This window comes from Leptopilina heterotoma, unplaced genomic scaffold (assembly GCF_015476425.1).
Source record: "Leptopilina heterotoma isolate Lh14 unplaced genomic scaffold, ASM1547642v1 Lhet_235, whole genome shotgun sequence".
In the NCBI taxonomy this organism is placed as follows: Eukaryota; Metazoa; Arthropoda; class Insecta; order Hymenoptera; family Figitidae; genus Leptopilina; species Leptopilina heterotoma.
Window position 1 is genome coordinate 835543 of NW_025110952.1, and position 14647 is coordinate 850189.

The 14647-nt window shown below is 23.0% G+C and overlaps 1 protein-coding gene across 8 annotated transcripts in view; it reads right to left on the reverse strand.

Moving 5' to 3' along the window:
• Window positions 1-7384: 7384 nt before the first annotated feature.
• Window positions 7385-14647, reverse strand: part of LOC122502710 (neurogenic protein mastermind-like) — a 237878-nt gene continuing 230615 nt past the window's right edge. For all 8 annotated transcript variants that reach the window (XM_043612881.1, XM_043612883.1, XM_043612878.1 and 5 more), the window contains 3 exons: window positions 14285-14617; window positions 10598-10843; window positions 7385-8492 (listed from right to left, as the gene is read on the reverse strand). In XM_043612881.1, coding sequence (XP_043468816.1) covers window positions 8266-8492; window positions 10598-10843; window positions 14285-14617 — 806 coding nt within the window. In that variant the 3' untranslated portion in view covers window positions 7385-8265. The remainder of the gene's footprint in view (window positions 8493-10597; window positions 10844-14284; window positions 14618-14647) is intronic.

Genomic DNA, 14647 nt, shown 5'->3' on the forward strand with positions numbered 1-14647 from the left:
TGTGGCCCCAATATTTTACAAGAGAATAAATGTAATCAACGCCCTTAGCGAACTATACTTTATATCCGAGTGGCCCACCGCGAATTTAGAAGGTTTTCCCTCTTCTAATTTTCGCCGTAATCCAACTGTATTTATTTTTATTTCTTTTTTTTTTATTTTCTATAGTCTACAGCTCACCTGCTATATACTTAAATCTGTTTCTTTACTTTAGAAACTATATTTTTGATTAGATAATTGTCCACGAGACTCTACATTTTTTTTTATGGAATGTATCACTATTTGGAAGATTCACCATTAAACGGATTTTATTCTCAAAATTGAAAGATTTAAAAATTATACAAAAATCGTTACTGTTTAGATGAAAAAAAAAAATTTTTTTTTTGATTAATTAACAATCGGAGATGATTTTTTAAAATTTTATTTCTTTTATTTTTAGTCATTTATCATTTATTTAGAATCACAATTATATTTTTTTTTCTTGAATATTTACAGTTTTTAATTATAAATAATTGAGACTATGATTTTTAAATATCACTCATTGTTGATTTGCCTTATTTTTCTTTCTTTTTTATCAAAAAACGAAAGAGAAAATAATGAAAAAAGTTTTTAAAACACAAATTAAAAAAAAAAAATCCTGAATTAAAATATATACAAAAAAAAAAAAATGTTAAAAATTATTCGGAATTGTATACTTGGCTTAGGGAAAAATTGGACGGATCAATGTCTAATTAAAACTTAGTCCAACGCCATATTTTTGCGATTAAAAAAAATAGTTGTAATTAACAGAACCTGGAAAAAAGTTTATCGCATTTTAATTTTAAAAGCTCTTGAACTTTATTTAATAACAAATTTCCATTTGTCGTAACGATAAAAATTTTTATAAAAAAAATCACTAAAATATTGTAAAAATTATAAAAATTACATTTTATTTTCAGTGTGTGTAGGAAAAAAATATGAAGTTGGACTAAATTTTCTGTATATGCGTCCGATTCCTCCTTAAGAGACTGAAGAAAATTTTTCATTTATTTGAAAACATTTTTTAATTATTATATAATTTTAATAATTTCTAAAGTAATTTTTAAAATTTTGCTATAATTTTTGTCACTGTTTAAAATTTTTAAATAATTTAATAATTCGAATTTCAAAGTAATTTGAAAATTTTTTTAAACCAATTGACTATTCAATGTAATTTCTGAATTTTTTAAAGATAATATTTCTATTTCCAAAGTAATTTTTCATTTTTGTAAGGTAATTTTTTCAATTTTCAAAGTAATTTTTAGTTTCATAATTCAATTCTAAAAGAAATTAAACAAATTGTTAAACTATTTGAATTTTTCAAGTAATTTTTTCATAGTTCATCGTAATTTTTCAATCCTGAAAGTAATTTTAAAACTTTTTAAACTAATTGAATTTTCAAAGTAATTTTTCAATTCTGAAAGTAATTTTAAAAATTTCGAAATTATTTGAATTTTTAAAAGTATTTTTTCATTCTCTTATTTTTATTCTGTTTTCAATTCTGAAAGTAATTTTCAAAGTTTCGAAATTATTTGAATTTTCAAAAGTAATTTTTTAGCATTTTAAGGTAATTTTTCAATTCTTAAAATGATTTTTTAAGTTTTTAAACTATTTGAATTTTCAAAGTAGTTTTTTAGTTTTTTATCTTAATTTTTCAATTTTAAAATTGATGTTTACAATTTTTTCAACTAATTGAATTTTTAAAGTAATTTCTAAGTTTTTCGAGGACTTCTTCAATCCTGAAAGTAATTTAAAAATTTTCCAAAGTAATTTTTTGATTTTGAAAGTAATTTTCAAAATTTTGATATTACTTGAATTTTTAAAAGTACCCACATAGCACCATAGTATGAGGTAAGGTTATGTTGAGTACTAATCGTAAGGCACATAAGGTTACACAATATTGCTGCGGTAGACCTGAGGTGAACTAAAAACTTCCGCCATGGAGGTAAGGTTACATGTTAGGGTGTGGTGAGTATATATGATAAGGCCATGGTAACCTTACACGTTAAGGTTAAGGTAACCTTACACGTTAAGGTTGATGTAACCTTACACGTTAAGGTTGAGGTAACGTTACATGTTAAGGTTGAGGTAAGGTTACATGTCAAGGTTGAGGTAAGGTAATTATTAAGTTGTAAGGTTGAGGTAAGGTTGTGATAAATTTACCAGTTATGGAAAATATTGAAAAAATAATTAATAAATAAATATTCAATTAAAAAGTTAGTTTGTTGCTCTTCTCTATTTTGGAAACCTGACATGAAGCAGAAAATTTTAAAAACAAATTTGGGGGGACTGGGATTTGAACCCGGGATCGACGCGCATAAACCTATCATTCTAACTAACTGAGCTAAGTAGAGAACTGGCAGAAGGAAAATTAATGATGCCTTTAAGGTGAACCAAGAAGATGATTAACTCCTTAAAGGCAATATTAATTTTCCTTCTACCAGTTCTCTACTTAGCTCAGTTAGTTAGAATGATAGGTTTATGCGCGTCGATCCCGGGTTCAAATCCCAGTCCCCCCAAATTTGTTTTCAAAATTTTCTGCTTCATGTCAGGTTTCCAAAATAGAGAGGAGCAACAAACTAACTTTTTAATTGAATATTTATTTATTAATTATTTTTTCAATATTTTCCATAACTGGTAAATTTATCACAACCTTACCTTAACCTTACCTCAACCTTACAACTTAATAATTACCTTACCTCAACCTTGACATGTAACCTTACCTCAACCTTAACATGTAACGTTACCTCAACCTTAACGTGTAAGGTTACATCAACCTTAACGTGTAAGGTTACCTTAACCTTAACGTGTAAGGTTACCATGGCCTTATCATATATACTCACCACACCCTAACATGTAACCTTACCTCCATGGCGGAAGTTTTTAGTTCACCTCAGGTCTACCGCAGCAATATTGTGTAACCTTATGTGCCTTACGATTAGTACTCAACATAACCTTACCTCATACTATTGTGCTATGTGGGTACTTTTTTAGCTTTTTAAGGTAATTCTTCAATTCTTAAATGTAATTTTCAAAGTTTTTAAACTATTTGACTTTTCAAATTAATTTTTTAGTTTTTATCTTAATTTTTCAATTTTGAAATTAATGTTTACAATTTATTGAACTACTCGAATTTTTAAAGTAATTTTTCAGTTTTTTGAGGATTTGTTTAATTCTGAAAGAAATTTTCAAAATTTCGAAATTATTTGAATTTTCAATAGTAGTTTTTTAGCTTTTTAAGGTAATTTTTCAATTCTTAAATGTAATTTTAAAAAAATTTTAACTATTTGAAAATTTAAAGTAATTTTATAGTAATTCATCGTTATTTTTCAATTCTAAAAGTAATTTACAAAATTTTCAAACTAATTGAATTTTGAAAGTAAGCTTTTAGTTTTTTTTGTAATTTTTCTACTTTGAAAGTAATTTTCTAGTTTAAAAATTTTTTTTTTAATTCTGAAAGCAATATGATAAAAATTTTAATGTAATTTTTTAACTTTTTAAGGTAATTTCCCCAATTCTTAAAGCAATTTTTAAAGTTTTTAAACTATTTGAATTTTCAAATTAATTTTTTAGTGTTTTATCTTAATTTTTTAATTTTGAAAATAATGTTTAAAAATGTTTGAACTGTAATTGAATTTTCAAAGTAATTTTCCAGTTTTTTAAGGTAATTTTTTAATTTTTGTAAGTAATTTTCAAAATTTTTATAGTATTTGAATTTTCAAAGAAATTTTTTATTTTTTTATTGTAATTTCTCAATTTTTAAATTGATGTTTAAGAATTTTTTAATTACTTGATTTTTCACTTTTTTAAGGACTTTTTCAGTTTTGAAAGTAGTTTCAACTTTTTGAAACTATTAAAATTTTTAAAGTAATTTTTTAGTTTTTCATTGTAATTTTTCAATTTTGAAAGTAATTGAAAAAATGTTTCGAACTAATTGAATTTTAAAAGTAATTTTTCCGTATTTTGTAGTTGTTTTTCAATTCTGATAGTAATTTTCAAAATTTTTAAACTATTTGAATTTTAAAAGTAATTTTTCAGTTTTATAAAGTAATTTTTCAATTCTGAAAGTAATTTTCAAAATTTCCATGTTATTTGAATTTTCAAAGTAATTTTTCCGTTTTTTAATATAATTTTTCAGTTTAATGGATGTTTTGAATTTTGAAAGTAATTTTCAAAAATTTGTTAACTATTTGAGTTTTTTAAATTAATTTCCCATTAAGATTTTTAATTATTTAATAATTATTTTTTTTAGATTACGAAAGTAATTTAAAAAAAAAAGTTTCTTAAATTTTTAAAAAATAACTCAAATCAACACTAGAGGAATTCGAATTTCTTCCAATAGAATATTCAAGTAAAGAATTGAAAAAACAAAACGACTTTTTCTCTCATTTTCTAGGAAGACTTTAAAAAAACGAAAATTTATATTAAATTGAATCACTTCAATATTGAGAATAACCGTTTTTTTTGTGCCGTGTGTGCCACATAGATAGGACGAAAGAATGCATTCAAAATAAAAATTGAATAAATACTGCGTGATGTCGAGTGCATTCTATCGTCCAAGTATTTCGCTCTCTCTCTCTCTCTCTCTTTCTTTTCTATTTTTTTTCTCACTTACTCCGTTCAACTTGGAAAAAAAGGACAAAAAAAATTTTTTTTTCTTCAAAGAGACCTTTCATTTTTTTTTTTTTTTGCCTTAAAGATTCTAAAAACTCTTAACGAGTCGGGTTTTTTTTTCGCTATGCTACATTTTTTTTATGTACATTGAAGGTCTCCCTTAATTTAGATATACGATAGTATAATCAATATTTAGGAGGGGTTTTATCCGAGGTTTCATTGCTTTCTTCCTCTATACGGATACAATCCTTTCTACACAAAAAAAAATTAAAAAAAAAAAAATAAAAAACACTCGGCCAACTTGCCTACAAACAGACGCTTGATAATTGACTTTCTCTTAATTGTAGACTCGCTCCGAACGGCGACAATTAAATACATTATGTGCTATTTTCAATTTCAGATATTTCTTATACTGTTTTCTTTTTTTTATTTTAACTCTTTAATATCCGAATGTCCAGAGGTTACATCATCGTTTATAACAAGAATGACAAATTTCCAGTAAAATATTTGCCTTTTAGGAGAAGAATTTCATATTATAATTTATATACCATCTTAAACATATCTAACGCACTTATTTTTTTCTTTCTCGCTATACAATCTTTTTACTATTTATAAATATTTTATGTGAAACTCATATTTTCCCTGCAGTAAAAGATTTTTCGAATTTACAATCAATTTTATTTGGTTAGTTCGAATTTTTTATTTCATTCTTTCCTAACCTCAAAAATTATAAAAATATTATTTCTTAACAATTGTGACAAAAAAATTTTTATCCAAACAATTCTGTTTTAATTTATTTATTATTATTTATTTACTTATAAATCCTTTTTGTTTAAATTCTACCTGAAAAATTGTTCTTTTAATCAAATTTAGTTTGAATTCTTTATTTTTTTCTTTTCCTAACCTCAAAAATTATAAAATTTTTTGTTTTACAATTTACCTCGCAATTAAAAGTTTCTATAATTATAGAAAACTAAGATCGATTTTTTATTCTATATGTAAAGAGAGAATTAAACATCAATAATTTATATTGAAATTTGATCTTTTTTTTGTTTATCTTCATTGTACGAAGATTAGAAACATAACCTCAAATTTTCCAGCGGGTCGTAATTTTAAATTATAAATTTCTCCTTTCGATTAAAAAATACAGTGGACTATTCTTTCAAATTCAATTTTTCTTTAAGTCTCTCCTTAAAAATTCGAATTTAAAATTTAGAAAAAAAAGTAAAAAAAAAAAAAATTGAAATCTAAAAGAAAAATCTCTGCAACAGTAAAAATTTAATTCACATCTGACCGAAACCAAACAAAAAAATTTAATTGTAAATTCGAAAATTCCAAACCAGGGAAATTAATCAACACAAGTAATATAAAATCTATCATAAATTTAAAATCGACAATTCAATAAATAACTCTTTCGAAAAACGAAAAATTTTCAGAAAAAGAAGAAAAATATTCTTTTTCAAATAAAAAATATTTCTTTTTAAAATAAAAAAATACTTTTTAAGATTAAAAATTCAATATTATTTTTTAGAATATTTTTTAGAATAAAAAATAATCTTTTTAAAATAAAAAATATTCTTTTTAAATTAAAAAATAACTTTTTAAAATTAAAAAATATTTTTTTAAAATAAAAAACATTCTTTTCTAAACCAATTTCTCTCAATAAATACCTGCACATTTTCATAAATGAAAAAAAAAATTTAATTTAAAAAGAAAAACTTTTAAAAGCATTTGTCAATACTTTAAAAATTCAAAATTTTTGAAACATCAACATTTTTTTTTGTCAGTTCGGCAAAATTTAAAAATTGACAATTATAAATATTACTTTAAATGCCCATTTGTTTTTTTTTAATAATATGAAATTCTTAAATATTCTTTAAGCTTATAATATAATTAATATAATAAATATGGCAATAAATATGTATGTGTGTGTATATATGTATATGCATATATGTATATAAAATTTATATTATAATAATTATTATTCATAAAAATCTTCTTATTTAATCTTCTAATTGTAAAAAGGCCAATGAGCACGCTTTTCTTTAACTGGTAATAAAAGTAATTGAAATAATATTACAATCACTCTCTCTCTCTTGATTCGGAACAAAAAATTTTTAATTTTAAATCCTATCTAATATCAAAATGTAAATAATTATCTGATAAACAAACTTAAACTAATTTTGATAAATTATTATTCCTTTTTTTTTAGTTTTGTAATTAAAAATGTCATTTTTTTTTGCTTTGACAATTTATATAATTTTTGTAAAATAGCGATTTTTACGTATTTTTGACTTAAAAAATTATTTTTTGATTCGAAAATTGTTTTCTCAGGCAATTTAGTAAATTTTGAATTAAAAATTCTCATCGGATCAAAAAAGAATTTAGTGTTAAGAGATTTCAAAAAATAACATTTTTTATTATAATTTTCTTTTTTAAATCTGATAATCACAATTTGTGGATCGAAAGTTCTTTTTTCAGAAAAAGGCTAAATTTGTAAATTTTGATTTTACATTTTTTGTAAATAACAGGCCTCGGATTGACTTTAAGGTTTTTTTCCTCTTTTCTTTCTTTTCTTTTCGCTCAAAAAAATCACTTTTGGCGATTAAAGATTAAAAAAAAAATCGAAAAAGTCCCTCTATTTTTTTCTTAGATAATTTTAATGCCATTTTCTCGAAAATAATAATTTTTTGAAAGAATTTTTTAAGAATTTTAAAAAACCAATCAATTTTTTATTTTCAAGAAAAATTTGCTTCCTTCTTTATAATATTATTTTTCGAAAATAATTGACTTTTTTTTAAGAAGAATTTTTGTTCAAAAATCTAATCAACTTTGTATTTTAGGAAAAAAGTCGATTTTTTAAAAAGAAAAAAGTCGAAGAAAGTCCAAATATCCGAGACCTGAAATTTTCGTTTCATTTTTATCAAAAATGCTAAACTATTTTCATCAAAAATAGAAAAAAAACCCGAATTTGAATCTTTAAAAAGAACAGGAAATAATTTACTGGAAAATTAAAAAGCTCGTCCAGTTTTCTCTTCATTAACGAAAGAACTGGTAAAATATTCATTTTCTACAAATAATTTTCTAAAAAACCTTGACAGAAAAACAAAAGTGTAGAGTAAAAAAAATAATGCTCGTAAGAAAAAGGAATTAAATCCAACGCAGTAACCTTCTGGGTTCGGACAAAAATTTTCTTTTTTCATCTTTTCACCTATATATATCGCACCCGTGCGAAGAAAATCAATTTCTCAATTTCTTTTTTCATTCATTTAAACGGGTACATTCCCCGTGATTACGCACAAAATTGCTAAGAGCGTAAACATCGCGGCAAGATAAATTTTACTAAATTTTTTTTTCTGCGATTTATCCTTTAAGAGAAGAAGGAAACACTTTTTTTTCCGTAAAGTAGAATAAAAAAAATTGTTCCTCTAGATAAAATCGCATTAAATCACATATATAACAATTGTTTTTGTCTCAATCGTAAAAGTTTAGAAAAAAAACAAGATTGAGTTTTTTTGCTTCAATTCTCACTCATTGTCATGAGAAACCAAATGGCAATAAAGAGGGGAAGTTTTCATGATTTTTCAAGTCTCTGGGGGGGCTGGAGGGTGGAACTTGTTTCCTTGTTTCTTTTTTTTACAGGATATCGAGATTGAAACCAGCAGTTTGGTCCAGTGAGTTGAGAAGTTCCTGGGCACTGAAGTTGGCTGCGTCGCCAGTCGGTAAATTATCGAGAAGATCGAAATTAAAGTCCGCTGTTCCTATCGACGGATCTGGTTGGGATGGCTGAGAATGCTGCTGTGGTAGACCTCGAACTCCTGGACTTCCGCCACCGTATTGTTGATGTGGATGCATTGGCGAACCTGAGAAATTATTATTTCAGAAATTTAGGAATTTATCGTCAAATTCAAAAGTAGTCAAATCTCTGAGATTCGCACTAATAGAAAAATGTTTTGTAACTTCATTTATTTACAAATTTCTTCAAAAGTAAAATTATTCGAAAACATCAATAACTCCTTTTTTAAATAAATATTTAATCATTATTATTTTTACAAGCCTCGGATCGACTTTAAGGTGCAAAAAAAGTCGATTTAAAATAGAAAAAAAATCGAAAAAGTCGTTTATTTAATTCAGTGTCGTCACAAAAATTTTATTTTTTATTCTTCTCATCTTTCACTGATTTCTAAATTTAATCATTTAAAACTTGAATAATTTCGTTAAATAAATATTTAAATACTTCTCGTTTGTTTTTATACCGGAATAAAATTTTAAAAATTTCTATTTAAAACCTTCTGAAATTTAATAACTTCTAAAAATTAAAACTTTAATTCTCTTAAAATTCAATTATTTTCTACAATTTTTAATCAAACTTCTTCTCGAAATCAATTATTTTTAATAATTTTCCGAAAGTTCCTAGAGAATTCAATTATTTAAATACAATTTAGAATGTTTTCAGGACCTTAATTTTTGTCAAATAAATCTGTTTATATTGTGACCTTAAAGCCACAATATAAACAGATTTATTATTTAAATAAAAAAATTCAGTTCTTTATAATGATTCTAACTGTCCATGTTTTTTAAGTTATTAATTAATTTTCAAAAAATTATAATAAAGAAATTCTTAAAATTAATTTTTCAAAAATATTTTTAAAATAATTTATAAAAGATAATAGTTTTTCAATTATATAGAAATGAAAAATTTCCAAACAATTGCAATTTGGTAAATTCTATTAAAAAAATAATTGAATTTTTAAAGAATTTTAATTATTAATATAAACGCGATTTCTCCAAAATTTTAATAAATCTAAAAAAAATCATATGTCGTTAAAATATTAAAAGTAATTGTAAAAAATTTTAATGTTATTTTTTGTACCTATTTGAATTTTTTGAAATTTGTATTTGAAAATATCGAAAATAATTGAATTTTAAAAAATTAGAATGCAAAAAATTCTAAGAATTATTTTTTTCAAAAATATTTTAATATAATTTTTTTGTAGCTAATTTTCATTAATTACCATATTTAAATTTACACTTGAAGATTTTTTATTAAAATTTTTGAGAAATGAATTATTTTCTAAATTTACAATTAAAATTCTTTTAAATTTTATTTTCAAAAATTTTTATCAAACACTTTGTAAAAAATCAATTATTTTCAATTCAATTTTAAAAAAATTTCAATATTTATTGAAACTCTTTTTTACTGTAAATTTTAAAAATTTATTTAGTATTTAATATTTATAAAAATAGTTGAATTGTGTCGAAGAAATTATTAAAAATTTTAGGAAATAATTGAATTTTATGGAAATATTTGAAAATATTTGAATTCTTCCGAGAAATTCAATTAAAGATATTTTGAAAATAATTGAATTCTTGCAAAGAATTTTACTATTTATAAAAATAATTGAATTCTTGCGAATAATTTTGGCATTTATAAAAATAATTGAATTGTTTCGAAGGATTTATTAAGATTTTAGAACATAATTGAATTTATTAGAAATATATTAAAAATTTTTTTAAAAATAACATTCTTCGAAGGAATTCAATTTCAATTATTTTCAAAATTTGCAATTAAAATTCTTTAAAAGTTGATTTTTAAAAATTTTTATAAAACACTTTAAAAAAATCAATTATTTTCAATTAAATTTGACGAAATTGAAATATTAATTGAAACTCTTTTCAATTGTAAATTTCGAAAATTTAATTCGAAAAAAAAATTAAAAAATATTTTTTGAAGATTTGTCTATAGTTATTTTTCACACTATATATAAAAATCGAAGTAAGTTTCATTTCATACTAAAAATTATTGCAATATTCGGAAGAAAAGTCGAAAAAGTCGTAATTTTTGAAAATAAGTCAAGAAAAGTCGAAAATGTTATAATATCCGAGGCCTGTACTTTGAATAAAAATCCCTGATTTTTCCCTGAAGCAATATTATCAAGAAAGTGAAGTGATTATTATTTTGACGTACCAGTTCCCGTGCTGGTCACAGAACTCGACTGCGACATTTGCATCTGCATAGTCATCTGATTATTGTTCTGCTGCATCACAAGGGACTGCTGTTGATGTTGTTGCGTTAGCAATTGTTGCATTTGCGAACTATTGGGCATACCAGTTCCTCCCATACCGCCACTTTGAGATCGTAGAATTTGCTGTTGATGTTGCATCTGTGCAGCGCTCATCTGCATTCCGCCCGCATTTCCCATTCCAAAGCCACCTTTCAACGAAAAGAAATAATTAAAATTTCCCTTTCGACAAATTCAATGCTATAATTCCAGACTTGAAATCAATTTCAAAATTGACAACAAATTCGATAAATCCGTTTGAATTTCAAAATCCCAGTTGAATAATAATATCAAACGGATTTAAGGGGAATTAATGATTTATGGGATTTATGATTAACGGATTTATGGTGATTAATGATATCAAACGGATTTATGCAGGGCTCGAATCAAAAATTTTTTTAAATTCTTATCAAAATTTTAATTATCTTTAGAAATAATTAAATTCTTCTACGAAATTCAATTGTCTTTAAAAATAATTGAATTCTTCTCCGAAACTCAATTATATTTAGAAATAATTAATTAATTCTTATTCGAAATTCAATTATTTTCAAAAATTTCCCTCAATTCAATGATTTTCAACATCTACTATTTTAATAAAATTTTCCAAAAGAATTCAATTTTTATATAAAAAATTTTAATAAAATTCTACGTAAATTTAATTATTTAATTATTTTCGTTAAATAATAAAATTTCACAGAAATTTCATTATTTACAAATTTTTTTTATAAATTTCTTCGCAATAATTCAATTATTTTGATAAATAATAAAATTCTTATTAGGAATTCAATTATTTTTAATACAATTTTAATCAAATTCCACGAAAAAATATAATTATTCTTAAAAATTTTATTAAAATTCGTCAAAAGAATTTAAATATATAAAAATTTGATGATAAAAATCTTTACAAATTCAATTATTAAACAAATTATTTATTGTTGTATGTAAATAATTAAATTCTAGTAGAATTTTCTAATAAAAATTGATTTACAAATAAATTTCAGTTAAAATTATGAATTATAATTGAATATTAAAAGTATTATAGCAAGAATTTTTAGAAATAATTAAATTTTGAAAAGGTTTCATATTAAAATCTTTGAAAATTTGACTTTTACATTTCGGAAAATTTTTTTTTTCTAATAAAAATTGATTTTCATTTTATAAAAATGAATTTCAGTTAAAATTTTAGATAAAAATTGAATATTAAAAGTAATATATCGTTAATTTTTAAAAGGAATTGAATTTTGAAATTAATTTTTTCCAAAAAGTTTCATTGAATTTTTTTTCAAATTATTTTAAGTTTTTATTTTCTAAAATTTATTTAATTGTTAAGAATTTACGAATAATTGAAACTTCGTAAAATTGAATATTAAATGGATTTGAAAATTGTCAAATAACTTTTTCTCCAGAATTCAATTATTTTTACAAATAAAATTCTTCACAAGAATTCAATTCTTCAAAAAATTGTAATTAAAATTCGATTCAAGAATTCAATTATTTTCATAAATAACAACATTTTTCGGAGGATTTCAATTATTTTAAAAAAATTTGAATAAAATTCCTCGCTAGAATTCAATTATTTTCATAAATAATAAAATTTTTCTTAAGAATTCAATTATTTAAAAAAAATTTATAGATTTCAAAAATTATAATAAAATTGATCGTAGAATACAATTATTTTTGTAAAATACAACATTCTTCCTAGGAATACAATTATTGTCAAAAATGTTTGTAAAAATTTTTGAAAACATTCAATTATTTTCATATTCAGAATTTTAAATATTTCTAATAAAATTTTAAATAAATTCGTCGAAAAATGCAATTATTCTGTAAAATTTTATTAAAATTTGACAAAAGAATTAAATTTTAAGAAACATTCAATTATTCAATAAAATAATAAATTTCAAATATTTTCATAAAAAAAAACTTTTAATTCGTCGCAGAAAATCAATTTTTTTCAGAAAATTTTTAACTAATTCTGCAGAAGAATTCAATTATTTTCATAAACAACAAAATTCTTTCCAAAAAATCAATTATTTAAAAAAATTTCTATAAAATTCTTGGCAAGAATTCAATTATTTTCATAAATAATCAAATTTCGAAGGAATTAAATTATTTAAAAAAATTTCTATAAAATTCTTGGCAAGAATTCAATTATTTTCACAAATAATACATTTTTTATGGGAATTCAATTATTTAAAAAAAAATTCGAATAAAATTTTTCGCAAGAAATCAATTATTTTCATAAATAATAAAATTTTTCTCGAGAACTCAATTATTTAAAAATTTTTTGATAAAATGTTTTATAAATTTGAAAAATTATAATAAAATTGTTCATAGAATAAAATTATTTTCGTAAAATATAACATCCTTCCTAGAAAGACAATTATTGTCTTAAATATTTGTAAAAATCTTCCAAACAATTCAATTATTTTCGTAAGAAATAAAATTCTTCGAAGCAATTCAATTATTTAGGAAATTTTAATAAAATTCTTCCCACGGAATTTAATTTTTTTCAAAAATAAAATTCTTTCCAAGAATTCAATTCTTTTGAAAAATAAAAATTTTGCAGAGGATTTCAATTATTTAAAAGAAAATTTAATATTATTCTTTCGTCAGATTTCAATTATTTTCAATTTTTTAATGAAATTTCTTAATGGAATTTAATGATTTTCAAAAAGTTTTAAAAAATTATGAGAAATTCAATTATTTAAAAATATTTGAATAAAATTCTTCATAAGAATTTAATTATTTTCATTTAAATAATTTAAGTTTTTATTTTCTAATATTTATTTCATTGAAGAATTTACGAATAATTGAAACTTTGCAAAATTGAATATTAAATGGATTTGAAAATTGTCAAAGAACTTTTTCGAAAATTATTAAAAATGAATATAGAGATAATCGATTAAAAGAAAAATTTTAGTTAAAAATTCTTGTAAATATATATTTTTAAGTAAAATGTTCTTTTATTTGACTTGGACTGGTTATATTTTTGTCAGTAATTGGTCCGTAAATGGTTCGTAATTTTTCATTTAAGGTCCGTAAAGTCCGTATTTTTAAATACTTTCGAGAAGTAGAAATAGAATTGCAAGTAGAATTAGAATTAGAATTGAAATTAGAAATTAAATATAATTAGAATTGGAATTAGAATTAGAATTTGACTTGGAATTAGAAGTAGAATTGGAATTGGAATTAGAACTAGTAGTCGGAATTATAGTTGTAATTAGAATTAGAATTTGAATTAGAATTAGTAGTTGGAATTAGAACTGAAATTAGAATTAGAATTTGACTTGGAATTAGAAGTAGAATTGGAATTGGAATTGGAATTAGAAGTAGAATTAGAATTGGAATTGGAATTGGAATTTGAATTGGAATTGGAATTGGAATTGGAATTAGAATTTAAATACTTTCACTGTTTCGTGCCCTGATTTATGGACATTAATGATATCAAGAGGATTTTTGGGGATTAATGATATTGCGGAAATTTTTAATTATTGAATTCCTTTAGTGATGGGAATTGTTTTTTGACGGTGTCCTTAATTAAAATAATAATTAATTAATTAATTAATTAATTAATTATTGTAATTAATTACCTTGGTGTCCTTGTTGATTGAATTGCGGCCGCATTTGAGCCTGGAAGTTCTGTTGCTGCATTAAAAGATGCCGCCATTCCTGCTGCGGTCCACGGCCAGCGATGCTATTGCCTATGTTGTCCGTTGGCCCCACACTGACATTCGGCGGCCGCTGATTATTTGTCCTCGGATATCCTAATCTCTGGTGCATTTGATGCATTCCTCCAATCGCCGCCATTCCACCACCGCCCATGTACATATTCCCACCAGCCGCATGCAAAGTTTGCTGTTGCTGCGTTTGCTGCTGCTGCTGCTGCTGCTGCTGTTGAGCCATTTGGGGCCTCATCATCGGACCTAAAAATTTAATACAATTAATATTTACAA